This window comes from Elephas maximus, chromosome 22, assembly GCF_024166365.1.
Source record: "Elephas maximus indicus isolate mEleMax1 chromosome 22, mEleMax1 primary haplotype, whole genome shotgun sequence".
NCBI lineage: Eukaryota > Metazoa > Chordata > Mammalia > Proboscidea > Elephantidae > Elephas > Elephas maximus.
The window spans coordinates 80,707,147-80,724,166 of NC_064840.1; the positions used below are offsets into that span (position 1 = coordinate 80,707,147).

Consider the following 17,020-nt stretch of genomic DNA (forward strand, 5'->3'; position numbering starts at 1 on the left):
ACCATGACTAATAATCCTACTTATAGGCGACCTCTCATAAGAGCTCACTATGAGACAGCCACTAGGCTGTGCACTTTTCCTGTGTTATATCACTTAATTCTGAGAAAAACCCAATGAGGTGTGTTCTATTTTTAACTGACTTTAGACAGAAAGAGACTGCAGTTTGGGAAATTGAAGCAGCTCGCTCAGCTCAGCTAGTCTGTCCAAGGCAAGATTCAAACTCAGCTCTGAAAAATCCAAAGCCCACACCACACTGGCAATTAATAAATTAGGATGTAAAACTTATAGCATTAGTACTGGTGATTGGGCATCCCTCTATCACACCCATCCCAGAGAAATTATATTCAATACCCCGATGTGCCGTTGAGAGTAACTGAATATAATATATGGTGCAGGATGCCATGAATATTGACATACATTATGTCTGAAGGAATTTTGATTTTAGTACCAATCTTTTCATGATTAATTATGTGTTTAGAAAGTCTTATGGCTTAAAATTTGAGAAATAGTTGTCTAGACACAAAACGGTACATCTGCCATAAAAAAAGAACGAAAAATGAACTGAGATGTTAATGTATCATTTTTCCTATGTGTTTAATAGAAATAAATTTCTCTATTAAATATGATAACCCCTTAGAAATCCCTAGGTGACTTATATATACATTGTCTCACGTAATCCTCAAAATAGCTCTGTAAGGAAGGAGGGACATAAATTTACTATCTGTGTTTTATAGGTGAAAAACAGTTTGACTGAAAAAAGGAATTTGCTGAATTTTACCATCAATTTAGTAGAAAATCAGGACTTGCTTGCAATTTTTCGGTCTCTTGTTGTTCGTTGTTGTTGTGTGCCCCATAGGGTTTCCTGGGCTGAAATCTTTATGAGAGCAGATAGCCGGGTCTTTTCTCCCCATAGAGTGACTGGTGGATTCAAACTGCAGGGCTTTTGGTTATAGCAAAAGTTTTACTTTCTAAGTCTTTCTTTGACAGCCCCTTGGAAGATACTAATTCAAGAGAAATAGCTTATTCCAATGCAGCATACTCAAGGAGATAAATGTTTGACTCTGGTTTGTCAAGGTAACTCCCAGAAGGATCTCTCGTGCTGCACAGCTTGCTCCTGCGTGCAGCAAACCAAGGGATACTTTCATACTTTTCACAGAGAAACTGTGATGCCACTTGCAAGATAAACGAGATCAAACGTGGCATACGCATTCCCCCTTGTCACTTTGGATCAAGGATGCTAGGTCCCAAGTGGTGGGACAAGCTCGCAGGGTGTAACCGAGCATACTGCTGCATATTCTAAACACAAACATGCAGCTGGTGACCCAGGAGTTGACCAGTGGGCCACCCGCTGCACGTCTACAAATCCCTGATGTCAGTTTTTGAGTCGGCAGTGGGGTAGCCATCATATGAAAAAAGAGGGAAATAGAATATGAAATGGCTTTCTTAAAATCGTTTACCTAAAACAAAACATAAATGTGGTACCATTTACTGATTAACTTGTTATCCTGAGAGAGTGTTAGGTTATACTAAAACCGACTTTGAACACAGTGAGTGGTTTTACACAACTGCTTTAAGCGTAAGAGATAATATCAGTGTGTGTCTTGTTGTATTCCTAGGCACGACTGGGACCCTCCAGACAGAAAGGTGGACACAAGGAAGTTTCGTTCTGAGCCAAGGAGTATTTTTGAATACGAACCGGGGAAGTCATCAATTCTTCAACATGAAAGACCGGTAAGTACTTGTCACTTAAACAGTGTGCCAGTTCTCCAGTCTTCCTGGGTTCCCAAATAAACCTGAATTTCATATTGTTTAGCAATTTTTTGTCACAACGGTAACAAATTTGGCATTATTTACAAGTCCTCTATTTATTTTATATCATGATTTGAGCATCTTGTGTCAGACCTGAAAGATGCACTTTGTAATATTGTCCCTAACTTGCATGTACCTATGGCCATGCTTAAATGTGACCATGAGTTTAATTTAAAATAACAATAATAATTCAACACTGAACAGCTATTTAACATTTCTCTGTATAAAATAATTTTCTGTATACATGGACCTAGGCAGTTCCAGCCCTTGGTTTACATATTGGTCTCTTAATATTTCTTTGAGTTAAGGGAAAATTTTCCAATTGCCTTTTTATAACAAGTTGTTTTAATTGATTTTTATTAAATCCCTCTCAGGTTACCAAGCCTCAAGCATCCTGATTGATTGTCAATCTAATGGATCAAGATTATATTTACCTTTGCAATATTTTTATCCCAATTATTAGTTTAATTATATGCAAACAAAAAGACACATAAACTTGGGGGGGTCACTTGCTCCTTCAAAGTGCAGTTTAACGAATAGGTCCTTCCTTGGCCCTCTTTGATCTTTATTCCCCCCGCTCTTCTTTCTGTGCCTTTACTGCTCCTCCTACATCAGCGGCTCACAGTCTCTTTGAGACTCTACGGTCCCTCTGCACCTCCATCGAACCTTGCTTCTAGAGAAGAAGTTGGTGCCATTTGCTTTTTTACACCCATCCTGGCCTTAAAAGAATTGTAGATGTCAGTGAACAGGAAAAAGAGAGTTTTCTTCGTGAGCTCATTCAAGAGTATCCAAGAAATGACATATAACACAAGTTCCACCTTGAAATATGATTTGGAAACCCTTGCCTCACCACACCCAACGTGAATGTCCTTGACTTAGCTTAGGAAGTCCTGTATTTGTGGTTGTGTTCTTGAGAAGCTTGTCCAAAAACCTTATAATCACATAATTCATACATGAGATTTAGCTAAGCCTTCTTTGTCTTTCTTCAAATAACTTGCATGTTTTAGAGTAACAGGACTTCAATAGAAAAACTGAAACAAAAAAACAAGAACACACTGACTTGCAGGCTCCGTTGCAAACTCACAAGTTTATGATTGTATGTCATGATACAGAGATATTCTGAAACTTCTAGGGTGAGAATTGAGTGAACCATGATTTTGCCATTGCATAAAGTGGAAAATAGCCAAATAACTGTGCAACATTATGAATCTCAGATTTAAATGTAGTTAACAAAACTTTAGTTATTATTCTAATAATTTATGAAATGCTTAGGATCATGAACATTGTAATTGTATTGAGCACTTTTGCAGCTGTGGTGTCAGGAAACAGGATTGATTTTAGAAGCTTTCCCATCAGAATGCCTTTACTATTTCTATTATTTACTCATTCAATAAAATTTATCAAGCCAAAACTCTATGCCAGGCATTATATAAGGTGCTAGTGACATAATGGTGAACAAGACACAGCCCCTACCTCAGGAAACTTAGAATCTATCATTTAATGTAATCGCAGGGCTAGTCCTTGGTGTGTGCAGTGTAGACAGCCTCCTAGAAGGTAAAATGGAGGTGCACCTAAGGGACCCTCCCTCTCTGTGTTGGTTCTAGGAAGAACAGAAAGATCTGAAGCAGGGGTGTTGTCAGGGAATTGGGTCTGGACAGGTCCTGCAGCCACAGACCAAGAAGACAAGGAGAGCGGAGTGGAAGGAACTGGGAAGGTTGGAAGGAAATGAGAGTTGATATCCTGTGGAGAAATGGGGAGGTCCAAAACTTTTTTCCCTCCTGAACAACTTTGCTGAGGTCTGGTCTTACGCAAAGACTCGATTTGAGCTAGTCATCGGCATCATTTTGCCTGGGCTCTTTTTATTACGCTGTTATAGGTGCCATTAAGTCTATTTTCGATTCACAGCAGCCCCTTGAGACAGATACCTGTAGAACTGACCCACAGGGTTTTCTAGGCTGTAATTTTTATGGCAGCAGATCACCGGGTCTTTCACAGAGCTGCTGCGTGGGTTCGAACTGCCAAGCTTTCAGTTAATAGCTGAGCACTGAACCATTGTACCACCAGGGCTCCTTCTTATTATAATAATAGGACTGGCCTATTATTTCTTTTTATAATCAAACCTGGATTGATTATAATTGCCTCTATAAATAAGAAGAAGGGGGAAAACAAAAACCAGAGGGCTAAGTACACAACGGTTGCAGAGATTGCTGTGTATTGATAAAGTTTACGTGAGCCTCTGAGGGCCTTGAACACACAAGGCATAGAAGATGAAGAGCAGGTTTGCTGAGCAGGTGTGGTATAATGGCAAATGGACAGCATTATGGATTTAAAGGTTTCACAAATGCACTCCCACGTCTTTTCACTCCAAGACAGCTTGTGAGCATTCCTGTCCTCTGTCCATATTTTATTTTATGCTAATTATACACAATCTCTCAGTAATTCTGTGTTGCTCTTTTGAATTCCTAGGTGACATCACCATCCGCCCAATTTTCCTAGGTGCCATCTTGGATCCTCCTTCTCCCCCTACGATCTCCAAGTCCTGTCCCTTAGGAGAAACGCCGTTACCACTCTTCTCATCTGGTCCACAGTTACCTCTTGCCTGTGACAGCCAATGACAGCCTCTTCATCCATTTAGCTAATTCTCCAATCTAGTCTCCACACCATAACTAGGACAATCTTTATAAACCACCTGCCCAAAACTTTCTACTGGCTTCACTCTGCCCTTAGGGCAAAACCAAATTCCTTGACATAATTTATAAGACACCTTTGTAATCTGCCCCAAGTTGACTTCTCCAACGTCATCTCTCTTCTCATCCTTCCTGCACCCTTCTCTCTGTTCTAGCTATACCAAGAGCTTTCAATTCCTCCTTGCTGGACCTTTGCACAGACTATTCCCTCTGCCAGGAAGAAGCTCCCTACCACCTGTCCCTTCACATGGAAAATTCCATCTTTTCCTTCAGATCTCAGCCTAGACACACTTCCCCTAGGACTTCTTTCTTGGCTCCTCAACACTAGGTTTAAAGAGCCCGCTGCTGTGTGCCCATGCCACCTGCAGTTCCCCACCACAGCCCCGACCACACTATTTGCCTGTATCCCTCATGAGACTCTAAGCTTCTTGAAGGCAGGGACCATGTCTGGTACACCAGCTGTATATACCCAGCACCTAGCACAATGCCTGGCACATAGTAGGTGTTCAGTGAATACTCGTTGACTCAATGAGTGAATGAATGAATTTGGGTTTTATCCTTGTAGTTAGTGGTTAAAGCTGGCGGGAGATCAAATCTCTGTTCTGCTGCTTTTATCTGAAGTCAGTACATTTCCAGTGACAAAACGCACAGTAGGGCTCAGACAAAGCACACAGAACAGGTCTGACACACTACTGTTTGTAACTGTAATTCACTAATTCCATGATTCCCAGGGTACACAGGGGCCAGAGGGGGCTGCACTATCTGAATAAAAGCCCCCCAGAGCCCGACAAAAAAATCCCCATCTTCCTTAGGAATTGGTGGGGTATACATTTAGGTTCTTTAACAGGAAAATAAAAGTGAATGCAATTTGAAGCTCATAGATACTCATTTGACTACAAATTTGGAAGAGTTGCTCCTTGCCTAGTGTTTGATCTAGAGAAGTCCTTTGCGATCACCAGGAATGTATGCATAACTGAACTGAACCACAAGTGAGGGCCATGTTTCCACAATGCGATGTGCTTCATGAGATAGCCCCATATCTCATCTGGAATAGACTTGTTGGCCAGAGAGCAATGTTAAAGTAAGAAAGCACCTGTGTAGGGTCTCTCTGTGCTTGATTAAGAAGAAAATAACAGGAAGATGCTACCTTCCCCTCTAATAACTAAACCAGCACAGAACAATAAAAGCAGAAGGAAATAATAATCAGTGAAAACTGCGCAGAGATAACTGCAGCTTAAAACCTCTGGGAACTTAAGCTTCTTTACCAATGAAGGTTGTCACTCAAAGCTTAAGCTGTAAAAATTTAGGTGTTTCATTTGATGGTTTGAGCCATAAAGACTGTCCCAAATAGGAAGACGTATAACATTTATTGTGAAATCACAGTAAGTATAAAACGTAGCTGCCAATGCCATTAAAGCTCAGAATCTAATGAGCATAAAATTTAAAGAACCATATAACATTGGCACTTTTTTTGTTGTTTGAAGCAACATATAGAAATTATAAGCCTGCATTGAGAGTACTGAGAATAGTAAAATTTCTATAGCCATAATAGCAACTAAGTGTTTTTAACTTGCAGAAAACATACAAAACTTTAAAATGGTTCACCCTCAGTAGCTTTTAAATAGGATCGAGTTTTAATTCTTCTTAAGCACTACCCCCACCCTCCGTACTGAAAACAGGAAGTCAGTTGTCAGCAAAGGTTTGCTGGTTTTTAATCATGTTTCTTAAATGAGTTTCTGGGTGTTGATATTAGCGCCAAACTCAAAGGAACTTCCAAGTTACACGCAGAAAAGGTTGAATTTGCAAGACGATTAGCGTGTATGCATGTCTGTAGACCAACCATCTGTATGTCCTCTCTGACTGTTGGGAGGCCTCTGTGTACTTTGGCAGCAGATCTGGGTCCCTACATAATACGTTTAATTGTTGCATGCCTAAAAGAATTCAATAAGGTCAACCACAGCAAAGTGAAAATTCTAGTTCTGCCACTTACAATTTCTTTATTGACCGTAAAGTCTCTGCTCAAATCTGTGCCTTTGATGACATTCCAAAGTGATAAATAATTACCAATGGTCATTGTTTTCTATGTTTTCCATGGCCATGGATTCTAGATAATTGCCCATTGTGATACAAACTGAATATTTAATCTGCAAAGTCATAATTAATGAAAAATTGCCACTCTAAGATATGGGACAGAACGATAGCTATTCTGCTCTCTTTCCCATATTCTATCATGGAAATATATTTCTAAAATCAGGGCTGAGCGTATCCGTTTGTTATATATTTTCTTAAGGGGGAAATCAAAGTGAAGTCATAATCGCTGGTAAATATACTTGCTTAGTAAATTTGCTGCCCTCTGCTGTTCAACATGTTTTTAAACAAATTTGTTTCCTCTGAGAGAAGTTTCAGGAGCCCTGGTGGGGTAGTGGTTAAGCGCTTGGCTGCTAACCAAAAGGTTGGTGGTTGGAAGGCACCAGCGACTCTGCGGGACAAAGATGTGGCAGTCTGCTTCCCTAAAGATTCCCAACAATTACAGCCTTGGAAGCCCTATGGGGCAGCTCTGCTCTGTCCTGTAGGGCCGCCATGAGTTGGAATCCACTCTACGGCAGTGAGTTTTTTTGGAACACAAGCCTCTGTGACCCCTTAGCAAACAAAACGCTGTACTTGAAAGCAGAAGTCATAAAGTCAGGAATTAATAACATCATTAAATATGTAGCATTAGAATATATGAAAATCAAAAGATCCAGGACTTAGTTTTCCTGTTGAAGAATCACTGTGCCTCTATAGACAAAACAAAATTTGCTGCAAAATCCTCTCTAATGTCAATTACCCTAAACACCAGTTCCAACAGAACCACTCCATGAAATAGTTAAATGGTGCAGCTTTTATGATCTAAATTATAATGGGGGAAAAAAATTTTATTATCGAAATTTCAATTAATGCTTTTGCAACAATTGAATCAAATATAAACATAATCAAATTTGTAAATTAAGCAGAAAATGGCAAGTTGCTTACTAGAATTCTCCTATCCATTTTGCTATATTTCTGAGATGTAAACCAAAGAAATATTGGCATAAATAAAGGAACTATCTCAAGATTCATGCAAGATTTTCCCATACATAATAGTAGGATGTCCTCTCTAATTTTTATTTATTGCACAAATAACATTACAAGTAAATCAAAATCATGTTTCAAAGAATGAAAGGAACAATCTCAATACCAGGACACGGGTGGTCTTTTACACATCTTTCCTCCTTACGCTCATCCAGATACAGGCTTTGTAATACTATTGTAACTACTGTACGATTGCATGGTTATATTCTGCTTTCATCACTTAGATCCCATCATAAACACTTCCCAGGTTAACTGCAGTCTTTATAATCACTACATACTTCAGATAACTTAGACCCTTTCACTATTTAGTTATGATGTCTCCAACTTTTCTATCATTGTCTGTAGTTATCATTATAATCTTTTATTATACAATATTGAAATAAAATCACATTGCTAAAAACACTTTGGATATAAGTCATTATTAAATACAGGCCAAGAAACATCAACAGAACTATTATAAGTGCAACAAGTCAGTAAAACACTAGGATAAGCTCACGTCAAAAGAGGGGCTTTTGTTTGAATAGGCAGTAGCTCAAACTCCCACCGTTATGAAGGTTATAGAGCGTTTCTTCCAAAGCTGAGATGTAGTTACTCAGCGGAAGTCCTTGAGTTCCCTTATTGTAAGGGGATAACACGGAAGTCCTTGGAACGCAAGTTCTTACAGCCCTCCTGGAATATGTTGGTGGAGTTGCAGTCCTGTCTTGGCCAGGGTGAATAACTCATTGGGATCAGGAGTTTGGTTTTTTCCAGACTTAAGGTACCACCATACTGTCCAGTTGCACGATGTTTAATTAGTGTCTTGTGATAATGATCCAAGAAGGGGTAACCCACGTGTAGTAGTAGCTTAAGTATCCAGTTTTAGTATAAGATCAACAGCCTGAATCAGTCTAGTCAGACCAGCATTTTTTGAAAGCACTAAGGATATCGTTTGGTAGAGTAAATGCTGTATGTTTGATGTTTCTACTAAATTGTATGTATTTTCTCAAACTCTACTTTTCCATTTATGAAACATTCAGAAAGCCCTGGAGGGGAGCAGGTCAATTATAAAAATTGGCTTTTTGTCTGAATTAGAATGTCACCACACCGGGGTGGGTTTTTCTCCCTCCTCTTCCTCCTTCGCTGCCCCTGCTATCCACAGTGATATCAAACACCTAACCCCGTCCTGCTGCCTAGCTCAAAGTAGGCAGGTGGAAGGCGACGTGGGGTGTCTCATAAAACTGGTCTTGCTTCACTCTCCGAGATTCCCAATCTCAGACCGTTGCAGGGGCCCAGACTCTGAAACTCATCCTCCACCTTGCCTGAGGGAGGGCCCAAGCGCTGCTAGCTGGTGTCCTCTCGGCTTGTAGACAAACTACCTAATGAATCAGTTTTTCCTTCACCCCTCTTTATTACAGCCCCCTCTCCCAACAACTCTGACACCTGTCCAAAGAGAGCCCGGCCGGAAGCCTATTTCAGTTCCACCAGACCAAGAAGTAACTGGTGGCCCCTCCCCTCCGCCCAGGAGAGCGGCCCCCACACCGAGCTGGCGCACCCCGGCTCTGTCTCCCATCCGGGTGAGCTCCCTCCTTCTTTGACTTCTCTAACACCTGTCAGGAAGTCCAGGTGTAGCTCTTGTTCTCCAGAGGCAGGAGACTGGGTGAGAGACTGTCTACTCAGGCACCGCCCCCCCCACCACCATGCTGCCTCTTTCTCACGTAGATCCCAGGTTCTTCCTGCCAGTAGCCCCCTAACTGTCTCCCAGCACCCCACTTGCCTCCCCACCTAATATCCCTTCCCACCTGTGGTGTCCCCTCCCCCACCCCCAGCTCTCCACACTCCTGCACCTGAGCAAATGTTTGCATATGCAAATTGTTTAGACTTACCTGTAGGGACTGCTGTTCACCAAGGAGGGCAGGGATGTTGGAGTGAGGCACCCAGAAGAGCTCCTTGGTGATTTGTTGGGGATTATTTTAACCCTGTGGTGTGTTAGAAATGCCCATTCTCTCTGTCATGGAGTTGTCCAGTTTTTACCACCCAGCTAAGGAGAAAACCAGAAATGGTGGGTAGAGGACGGAGCGAGGGGCCCAAGGGAAGCCACTGACGCTCACCTTCATGTCTTCATTTTACCGTTTTCCTGTGCTACCTTTGTTTCCTCCTGCTGAGATTTGTTGGACGAGAGTTGGCGTGTGTTTGCGTGTGGGTGCATGTGTGTCTTCGTACCACACAGCATTTCCCTCACCCAGCTCAGTGTGCCTTTTCCTTCCCTTTTCCTTCACTTCTGCTCCAGACTGACCGCATAAATCCAGATGACATAGATTTAGAAAATGAACCCTGGTATAAATTCTTTTCAGAACTGGAATTTGGACGCCCGGTAAGTGAGGCTAGACTCTTACTATATGAAAATTAGGAGAATTGTTGTTTCATTTGTAAAAGTTATCATTTTCAGAAGAAATATGTGTCATTTAGAGAACAAAGGCTGGATGCACAGTGTGTACACAAATGTGGTACAGCGGAGCCCACATTCACTGCCATACCGAATGCTGAATTAGGCTCTTCTGATGGTCTTTCTTTACCACCAAATCATGCAGTATCATTACTTTGTATCTCGTAAATTCAAAACGTCGGGGTGGATTCTGTGTTGGAATATTCAGGCAATTGTTACAGCTTTATACAGATTTGTGTTTGTTTACAGTCCATTTTGGTCTAGTTCAAAAAAAGGGGCACCATGAAACGAACAACGACAGTAATTAGAGCCATCATTATAGCTCCTTTTGCTGAGCCATCTGCAAGCACCTGGAAAGGGCTAGTTCCCTTCTCACTGTCTCCGTGAGTTTTCGCACCCAACGCCCCTCCCAAAAGAAGAAACTTGGGACCCAAGATAGTAAATGGCAGAGTGAGAATTTAAACCCAGGCCTGTCAGACAAAAGCCTTGGGTATTTCCCACTACAATATACTGCCAGAATGTTTCATTTACTGACAGGAATAGGAAGAAAGGGAAAAATAAGGAAACCCTGCAGACCACACACCTTGATTTCTAGTCCTGCTAGTGAAAGCTCCCCTCCCCCCCCCCGCCCACCCCACAATCTCTAGTTCCCAAGCCCCCTCCAGAGGAAGCCCTGCCTGGTTGCCTGGCCTTATGGGAAGTGCTTAGTCTTGTGTAGGGTCAACTCAGGCTTCAGTAACAACAGCCTTTCTTAGCTCAAGTTTCATTTAGGAATGGTATCTACCAATAGCAATGCATTTGATAACTGTCATTTACATACTTTTTTATATTCTTATTGGTATTAACTAATTTTAAATTATTAAGTAACATACCCAGATTACATGGCATAGCAGGTTATTAGAGATCAGAAAGTGAAATCTTTCTTTTACCATATTGTATACTGATTTATATAGTTGCATACTGACCTTGAGGAAGCCCTGGTGGCACAGTGGTTAAGCACTCGGCTGCTAACAGCAAGGTCAGGGGTTTGAGCCCATCAGCCACTCTGTGGAAGAAAGATGTATCTGTGAAGATTTCAGACTTGGAAACCCTACGGGGCAGTTCTACTCTGTCCTGTAGGGCCACTATGAGTTGGAATTGGCTCGATGGCAATGAGTTTTGTTTTGTTTTGTTTTTTGAATGCTGATCTTAGTGGTTTACGGTAGATTCTTTTTTTCCAATAAAATGCAGTGTCATTATGTCTTATTGAACTGAATCAAAAATGACTGTAAATGAATATAAACTGAAAAATTTTCCCTCGAGTTTATACTACCAAATAAGATTTTTTTTTTCTTTCTTTTTTGGTTTCAAATTTGTATCCTGGTATAAACATAAATGTATTTTTTCTCAATGAAAAAAATTTCTCTAGCTTTTTTTGTGTGTGTGTTGTTGTTGATTAGCCTGTAGAGACTATACCAGTTTCTGTTCTGAGCTTAAATGATCAGCGTTTCCTACAATCACTACCACACGTGGAAACTCACCAGCATGCTCTCCACTTGCTCTTCAGTGTTTCTTTAATATCCCTTGCCTTCCTCTCTGGACAGAGACTGGGAGTGCTAATTTTGATGTGATGAAATAAATTTGTAAAGATACTAATTGAATCACTGGCAAGTTTACCCAGTGCTTGAGGATATTTACAAGCTTTGCACTCCTAGGCTACCCCCATTTTGCTCCTTCGTGTCCTTCTTTACGTGTTTCTGATGCTGTCGGCATGCGGTTCTAACTGTTGTCACCTTTTCCACATGTTCACTCTTTGCTGCCATTGATCCTCCTCCATTCCATCTCTGCTTATGTGGCGCGTCTACACCCAGCCTCCTAAAAAGGCTTTGGATTATGTTCAAGACCATTCTCCTGGTGTTTCCAACGAGGTAAAATAAAAAAATTAAAATTATTCTCTCTTTTTCAGATTTCTCTGACGGGCTGTTAACTGTGATTCTGAACACCCATGTTTTACGAGTCACTGTAGTGTCTAAGCTGTTTTTAAAACCTGTCTTTACATCATTGGGTTGTGCCCTGTATCATTGCTCAGACATTGATTATACCAGAGTTATTGGCCATTTCTGATCTACAGTGAAGAATTCTTCCAACCATAACTTTCAGTTAAACTGTTCAGTATAGTCCTGGTATTCAGCAAAGTGAGAATCAAAAACCAGAAGTATTAGTCTTAGTGCATATATGAACCATCTGTTTTGATTAAAAAAAAAAAAAATTTTAAGACTGAGCAAAATATTACTAGAAGGATTCTCAGGGCCATTTTGTCATCATGCTTGGAGATACATATTAAAATTTAGATTCTTAGATAATCAGATGTTTATGCCTCACATATTCCTAAAATTTATTTTAATCCTTCCACTTTTCTAAATTACTCACAACTTGTGGGTTTTATCAGTAGTCAAGAGTAGGGCTGACAAATACCTGGCACACGTGTCACAACTCCCCAGTTCTATACCCTTGACAGACATTACTAATCGTTCTGGACACTGTAACCCAAGCAGCCACTCTAGAAGATCTTCACTGGCATGTGCAATGAAATTAATTTGTCATCTCTATCTGAGAATATTTATGACAACCTGCTAGATGAAAAACAGAAAAATTATTTTGGAAAGCAGATTTGGGACTCATGAGAAGACACAAGCAAAAGTGACACCTTGCTTTGCTAAACACCAACTACATAAAAGCCTGCCTGAGGGAACTCTCAGAAGCAGTGAGGACAGAAGCAAAGTGAATAAACTGGTTTTCACACAGTAGTTGCTCTGTGGATCTAAGGGAATACGATAACATTTAATTTAAAAAATTATTTTTATTTAAAAGTTTTAACTCAGTTAAATATGTGCAACTGGGAAATAGTAGGCCATTTGTGCTGTGCGAGGCGCCACTGACACACGGTGGTGACCACTGGAGTTGTAGACATAGAGTGTCAGGAGGAAAGGCAGACAGTCTCTGGGTTACGAACGAGTTCCATTACTAAGCCTGTCTTTAAATCAAATTTGTACGTAAGTCAGAACAGTTAGGTACGGTTTGGATCTAACGTCAGTATATAGTATATAAGGTACCTTTCTGTGCATAAAAAACATTAACACCTCTGGAAACACTAAAACATCTTTAATATAATACAGTAACAATAATAATAGTACTGGCTTGATGTGCGTCACAAAGCAGCGCCCATTTGTTATTATGAACCACTGTATGCACCTCGAATTTTACAGTAAAAGGCTTCACCGGGGTTGGTTCACAAGTACAGGTTGTACATAAGTGGGACATTCATCACCTGGGGACTGCCTGTACCCCATTTGTAGAGCTTATATTTGCTACTCCAACTATTGCCCCTATGGTAAGCATCAGAGTGTGTTAAAACGGGGACGTGACAGAAACATTTATATATTACATAGAAAAGAAAATAGAGTAATCAGCAACACACTAGGTTATTGAACTCATTCACTTCTAAAGGTTTATGTTTTGTACCCAGGTATACAGTCTGAAGGATACCAGGCAAAACAAACAGCCCTGTCCTGTGTGCCATGTCACCTTCATGTCTGAAGAAGGGCATCATTTCAACTTATGAACCCAAGAATTTGCACTGGACAATTTGGGCAGATATTTCCCTCAGTATATTTGTAGGATGTTTTAAGGTGGCTGGTTCATTAAGAACTGAAATGGAATTTAGAGAGCCTTGTATCCAACTCACTAATTTTCAGTCGACAAAAATAAGGCCCAACAACTTTAAGACACATGCCCAAAATCACAGTGTCAAATAGGGCAAAGAAAACACAAAACACAGATCTCTTAACCTTCACTTCGGTGTCATGTCTTTTATTCCACACTTCTTAGTTCTTCCAAGAGATGCAATTAGAGCTCAAATCTATGAGAAACATTATTTACTTAAGACTACCCATTGCTAACCATTGATTTTCTATGAAATGAGTTCCTATAATTAACATTACACAACAATTCTTGGCATAAAAATAATAGAAACTTAATTCTATGCATTCTACAATGTTATGGTAGAGGCCAAAAAGAAAAAAAAAATCACAAAAAATGTGCTTTGCTTATGGTCAAACTGCTGTGCAGTCCTCTCTTTGGGACTGAGAAGCCACGCTGAATAACTCTGACCGCATGTTAACTGTGTCGTTAGTTTAACATGATGGCTTTTTCAGAGTGTAAGAAACCACGCTTTGATGAGGTGTCTGGATTCTGTCTCTAAGAGCTGTATGTAAAACATTTCTGATAAAAATTATAATTGATTAGACATTACCTTAGCTACCATTTATCCAGTCCTAGTTTTTTTAGTATATACCATGAGTGACGTAGTTTTTAGTTCATAAATATAATTGAGAAACTGATGTTAACGAAGAAAAGTTAAGAATTTTCAGGGAAAGTTTAATCACAGGATCACTCAGCAGGAAGAGCAATTCGGTGTGGGCACTTTCTTCAAAGAATGGCCTTCTTCTGGATGTGTTAAAATAGTGGCAATACGAAATACTCAGTAGGTCATAACAGGTAAAATGAGTCCCTCTTTTCTGGAGACACCTTCTGTTTCAGTATGAGTACCATTCTTATAGTACAAGTTTTTTTTCTCTTATTCATCGATCTAGAATTTTTACTGTCACCTTACACTTCAACACCAGACCTTTTCCTTCGAGTACACATAAAATTACAAAACGGTTTCAGTTTGTTTTGAACCCAACACAAGGAGGAATAATTGCAGTCTCTGAGCGTAACTCTAAAACACAGTTAGCTTATCAGAGGCAGAGACTTCACTTCTTACAGCCTGCAATACTGCTTAGGCTCATCGCAGGCAGACAGGATCTGATCTCCCTAGAGAGGTCCAAAGGGTGTTCTAAACTTGATGCTTTTCTGTGTTCAACTGAGGCTTGTGGTTGGGAGTACCCCCAGAAAGCTGGGCTCTAACAGAGGCAATACCCTGAGGCTCTCTGGTGTTGCACTTCTACAAACATGAGGAACTAGCATTTCTAAATTGGAATACAATTACCTAGTTACACTTATTTACTTGTTTGTCTTCTTTCTTATTTATTTGGTATTTATTTCTCCACCTTTCCAGTGTACAATTCAGAGTTCAGAAAGGTAAAATGATTATGTAAACTTATCAGACTAGCAGATCAATTTTCTTTTCTAATTTTATATTTTAGAACCTAGGAATCTAAATATTTTCTAAGAACTAGCAATATTAAAAGAAGCTTTTTCTATCTAAAGGGAGGTGTTTTTTTGGCAAAAAAAAAAAAAGAGATGCTTTTGTTTGTTTCTGGGCAAGATTGCATTCTCATTCAGGACGATAAAATTAAAGTATTAGCTTACAGAAGCAATTTCAGAGCTATGCAGAAGGGGGCTTGTCAGATTGACCTAAATAAAGAATTGCAAAATTAAACACTAATTTTTAATTGGCTAATTGGTGCTAATTTACAAATACAAAATAGAATTATCAAAATCATTTTTAAAATGTACTTTATTTTCCCCTAAGTAAGTTTTTAATATTCTGGTAAAATGTTCCTATGTGACAGAAGTTTAAGATACAATTGTTCAAATCCTGTCCTTCTGGCAGACTTTTTTAAACTTTCATATAGAAGAATACTTTCAGGCTAGAATCTCAGTTCTTCATCAAACTGAAGTTTATCTCTGATGAAGAACTGATCATCAAATACGAAGAAAGCCAAGACTATGCATGCACATACGTAACAGTTGGTATACATTTTCGGGTACGTTCTAGACATCATTCCACAGCTGCTTTCGCCTGTCAGTCACCTCAGAGATCCAGTAGCTCAGTGCTCATCTTCTCTTGCCTGTTAGATATTTCAACAACTAGTCCAGTAGATGGCTATGGAAAATGAAAAATTCATAGCTATCTTTTCCGCTTAGTACCTATTTCAGTGTTCTGTTCAGAATGAAGGAGTTTGAAAATGCTGTGGACATACAATAAGCATTTGGAATTATTTATCAAGTTGTTTTATCTGTTTCTACAACCACGGGAAACAGAGTAGATTATCTGAGAAAAAATGTTAAGAGTCCATTTGTTTTAAAAAAAAAAAAAAAAGAGGTTATATGTTGGTTCATTAAATGGTTTATTTTAAACTACCCCTTAATTAATTTAAAAGATATAAATATGTACTGATTGAAGTTCCAGGTAGTTAGTTTAGTTCAATTTCAAAACAAATTCTATGTTTTTTTATTAAAATGTCCTTCATGTCGGTGTTGTTGACAGATGAAAGAGGTCTCAAGTTCTGCTAAACATCACGTTTTAAAGATATCACCTGGCAGCAAAAACTTTTAAGAAGTTTTATTTTATAAGGACCGAATGATGCTTACTAATATTTTTTAAATATCTGACTATTCTTTCGTGTACGAAATTTCTATTTATAGTCAACAGGCAAGATTCTGAAGTTAATATTGTAGTGTAACTTTAGCTTTTTATTCAGTATTCCTGAGGAAATATCATTGGATACCACACACACACACACACACACACACACACACACACACACACTCCGTCACATAATGTTTGGGTTTTGGGTAATCTGAATTACAGGGCAACATGCAATGCTGTGTACTGAAGAGAAAGCAGATAGGAAGAATGTAGAGATTAGGCTGCACGAGCACAGTTAGGCCTGGTGGTTACAAGTAGATGCCACACTCCCTTTAAAATATTGCAGAAATCCAGAAACAATTTAATACCAGTATTGAATAATACACACTTCCATCCATATCGTACCACCAACAACAAATACTTACATAATACTTTTATAATCTTAATGAATGTTATTTTCACTTGCTCAGTTTTTGCAATATTCTTTTTAGGATGCCTAATTTAATGTCCACATACAGAATAAAATTTTTCCACTGTAGAAATCTTCATGGAACTCTTTTTCTCTCTTAACAGGCCTCTTTGTATCAGTCCTCTATAGACAGAAGCCTGGAGAGACCCTCCAGGTAAGACTGTCAG

General features: G+C 39.5%; 1 protein-coding gene across 21 annotated transcripts in view; it reads left to right on the top strand.

Annotated features, from left to right (window-relative positions):
• SORBS2 (sorbin and SH3 domain containing 2) overlaps nucleotides 1-17,020 on the top strand; it is a 200,995-nt gene that overhangs the window by 145,781 nt on the left and 38,194 nt on the right. For 11 of the 21 annotated variants that reach the window (XM_049866910.1, XM_049866909.1, XM_049866918.1 and 8 more), the window contains 5 exons: nucleotides 1,617-1,731; nucleotides 9,002-9,160; nucleotides 9,874-9,957; nucleotides 11,880-11,936; nucleotides 16,958-17,007. In XM_049866910.1, coding sequence (XP_049722867.1) covers nucleotides 1,617-1,731; nucleotides 9,002-9,160; nucleotides 9,874-9,957; nucleotides 11,880-11,936; nucleotides 16,958-17,007 — 465 coding nt within the window. The remainder of the gene's footprint in view (nucleotides 1-1,616; nucleotides 1,732-9,001; nucleotides 9,161-9,873; nucleotides 9,958-11,879; nucleotides 11,937-16,957; nucleotides 17,008-17,020) is intronic. The other 10 variants (XM_049866907.1, XM_049866914.1, XM_049866925.1 and 7 more) reach the window with 5 other exon arrangements.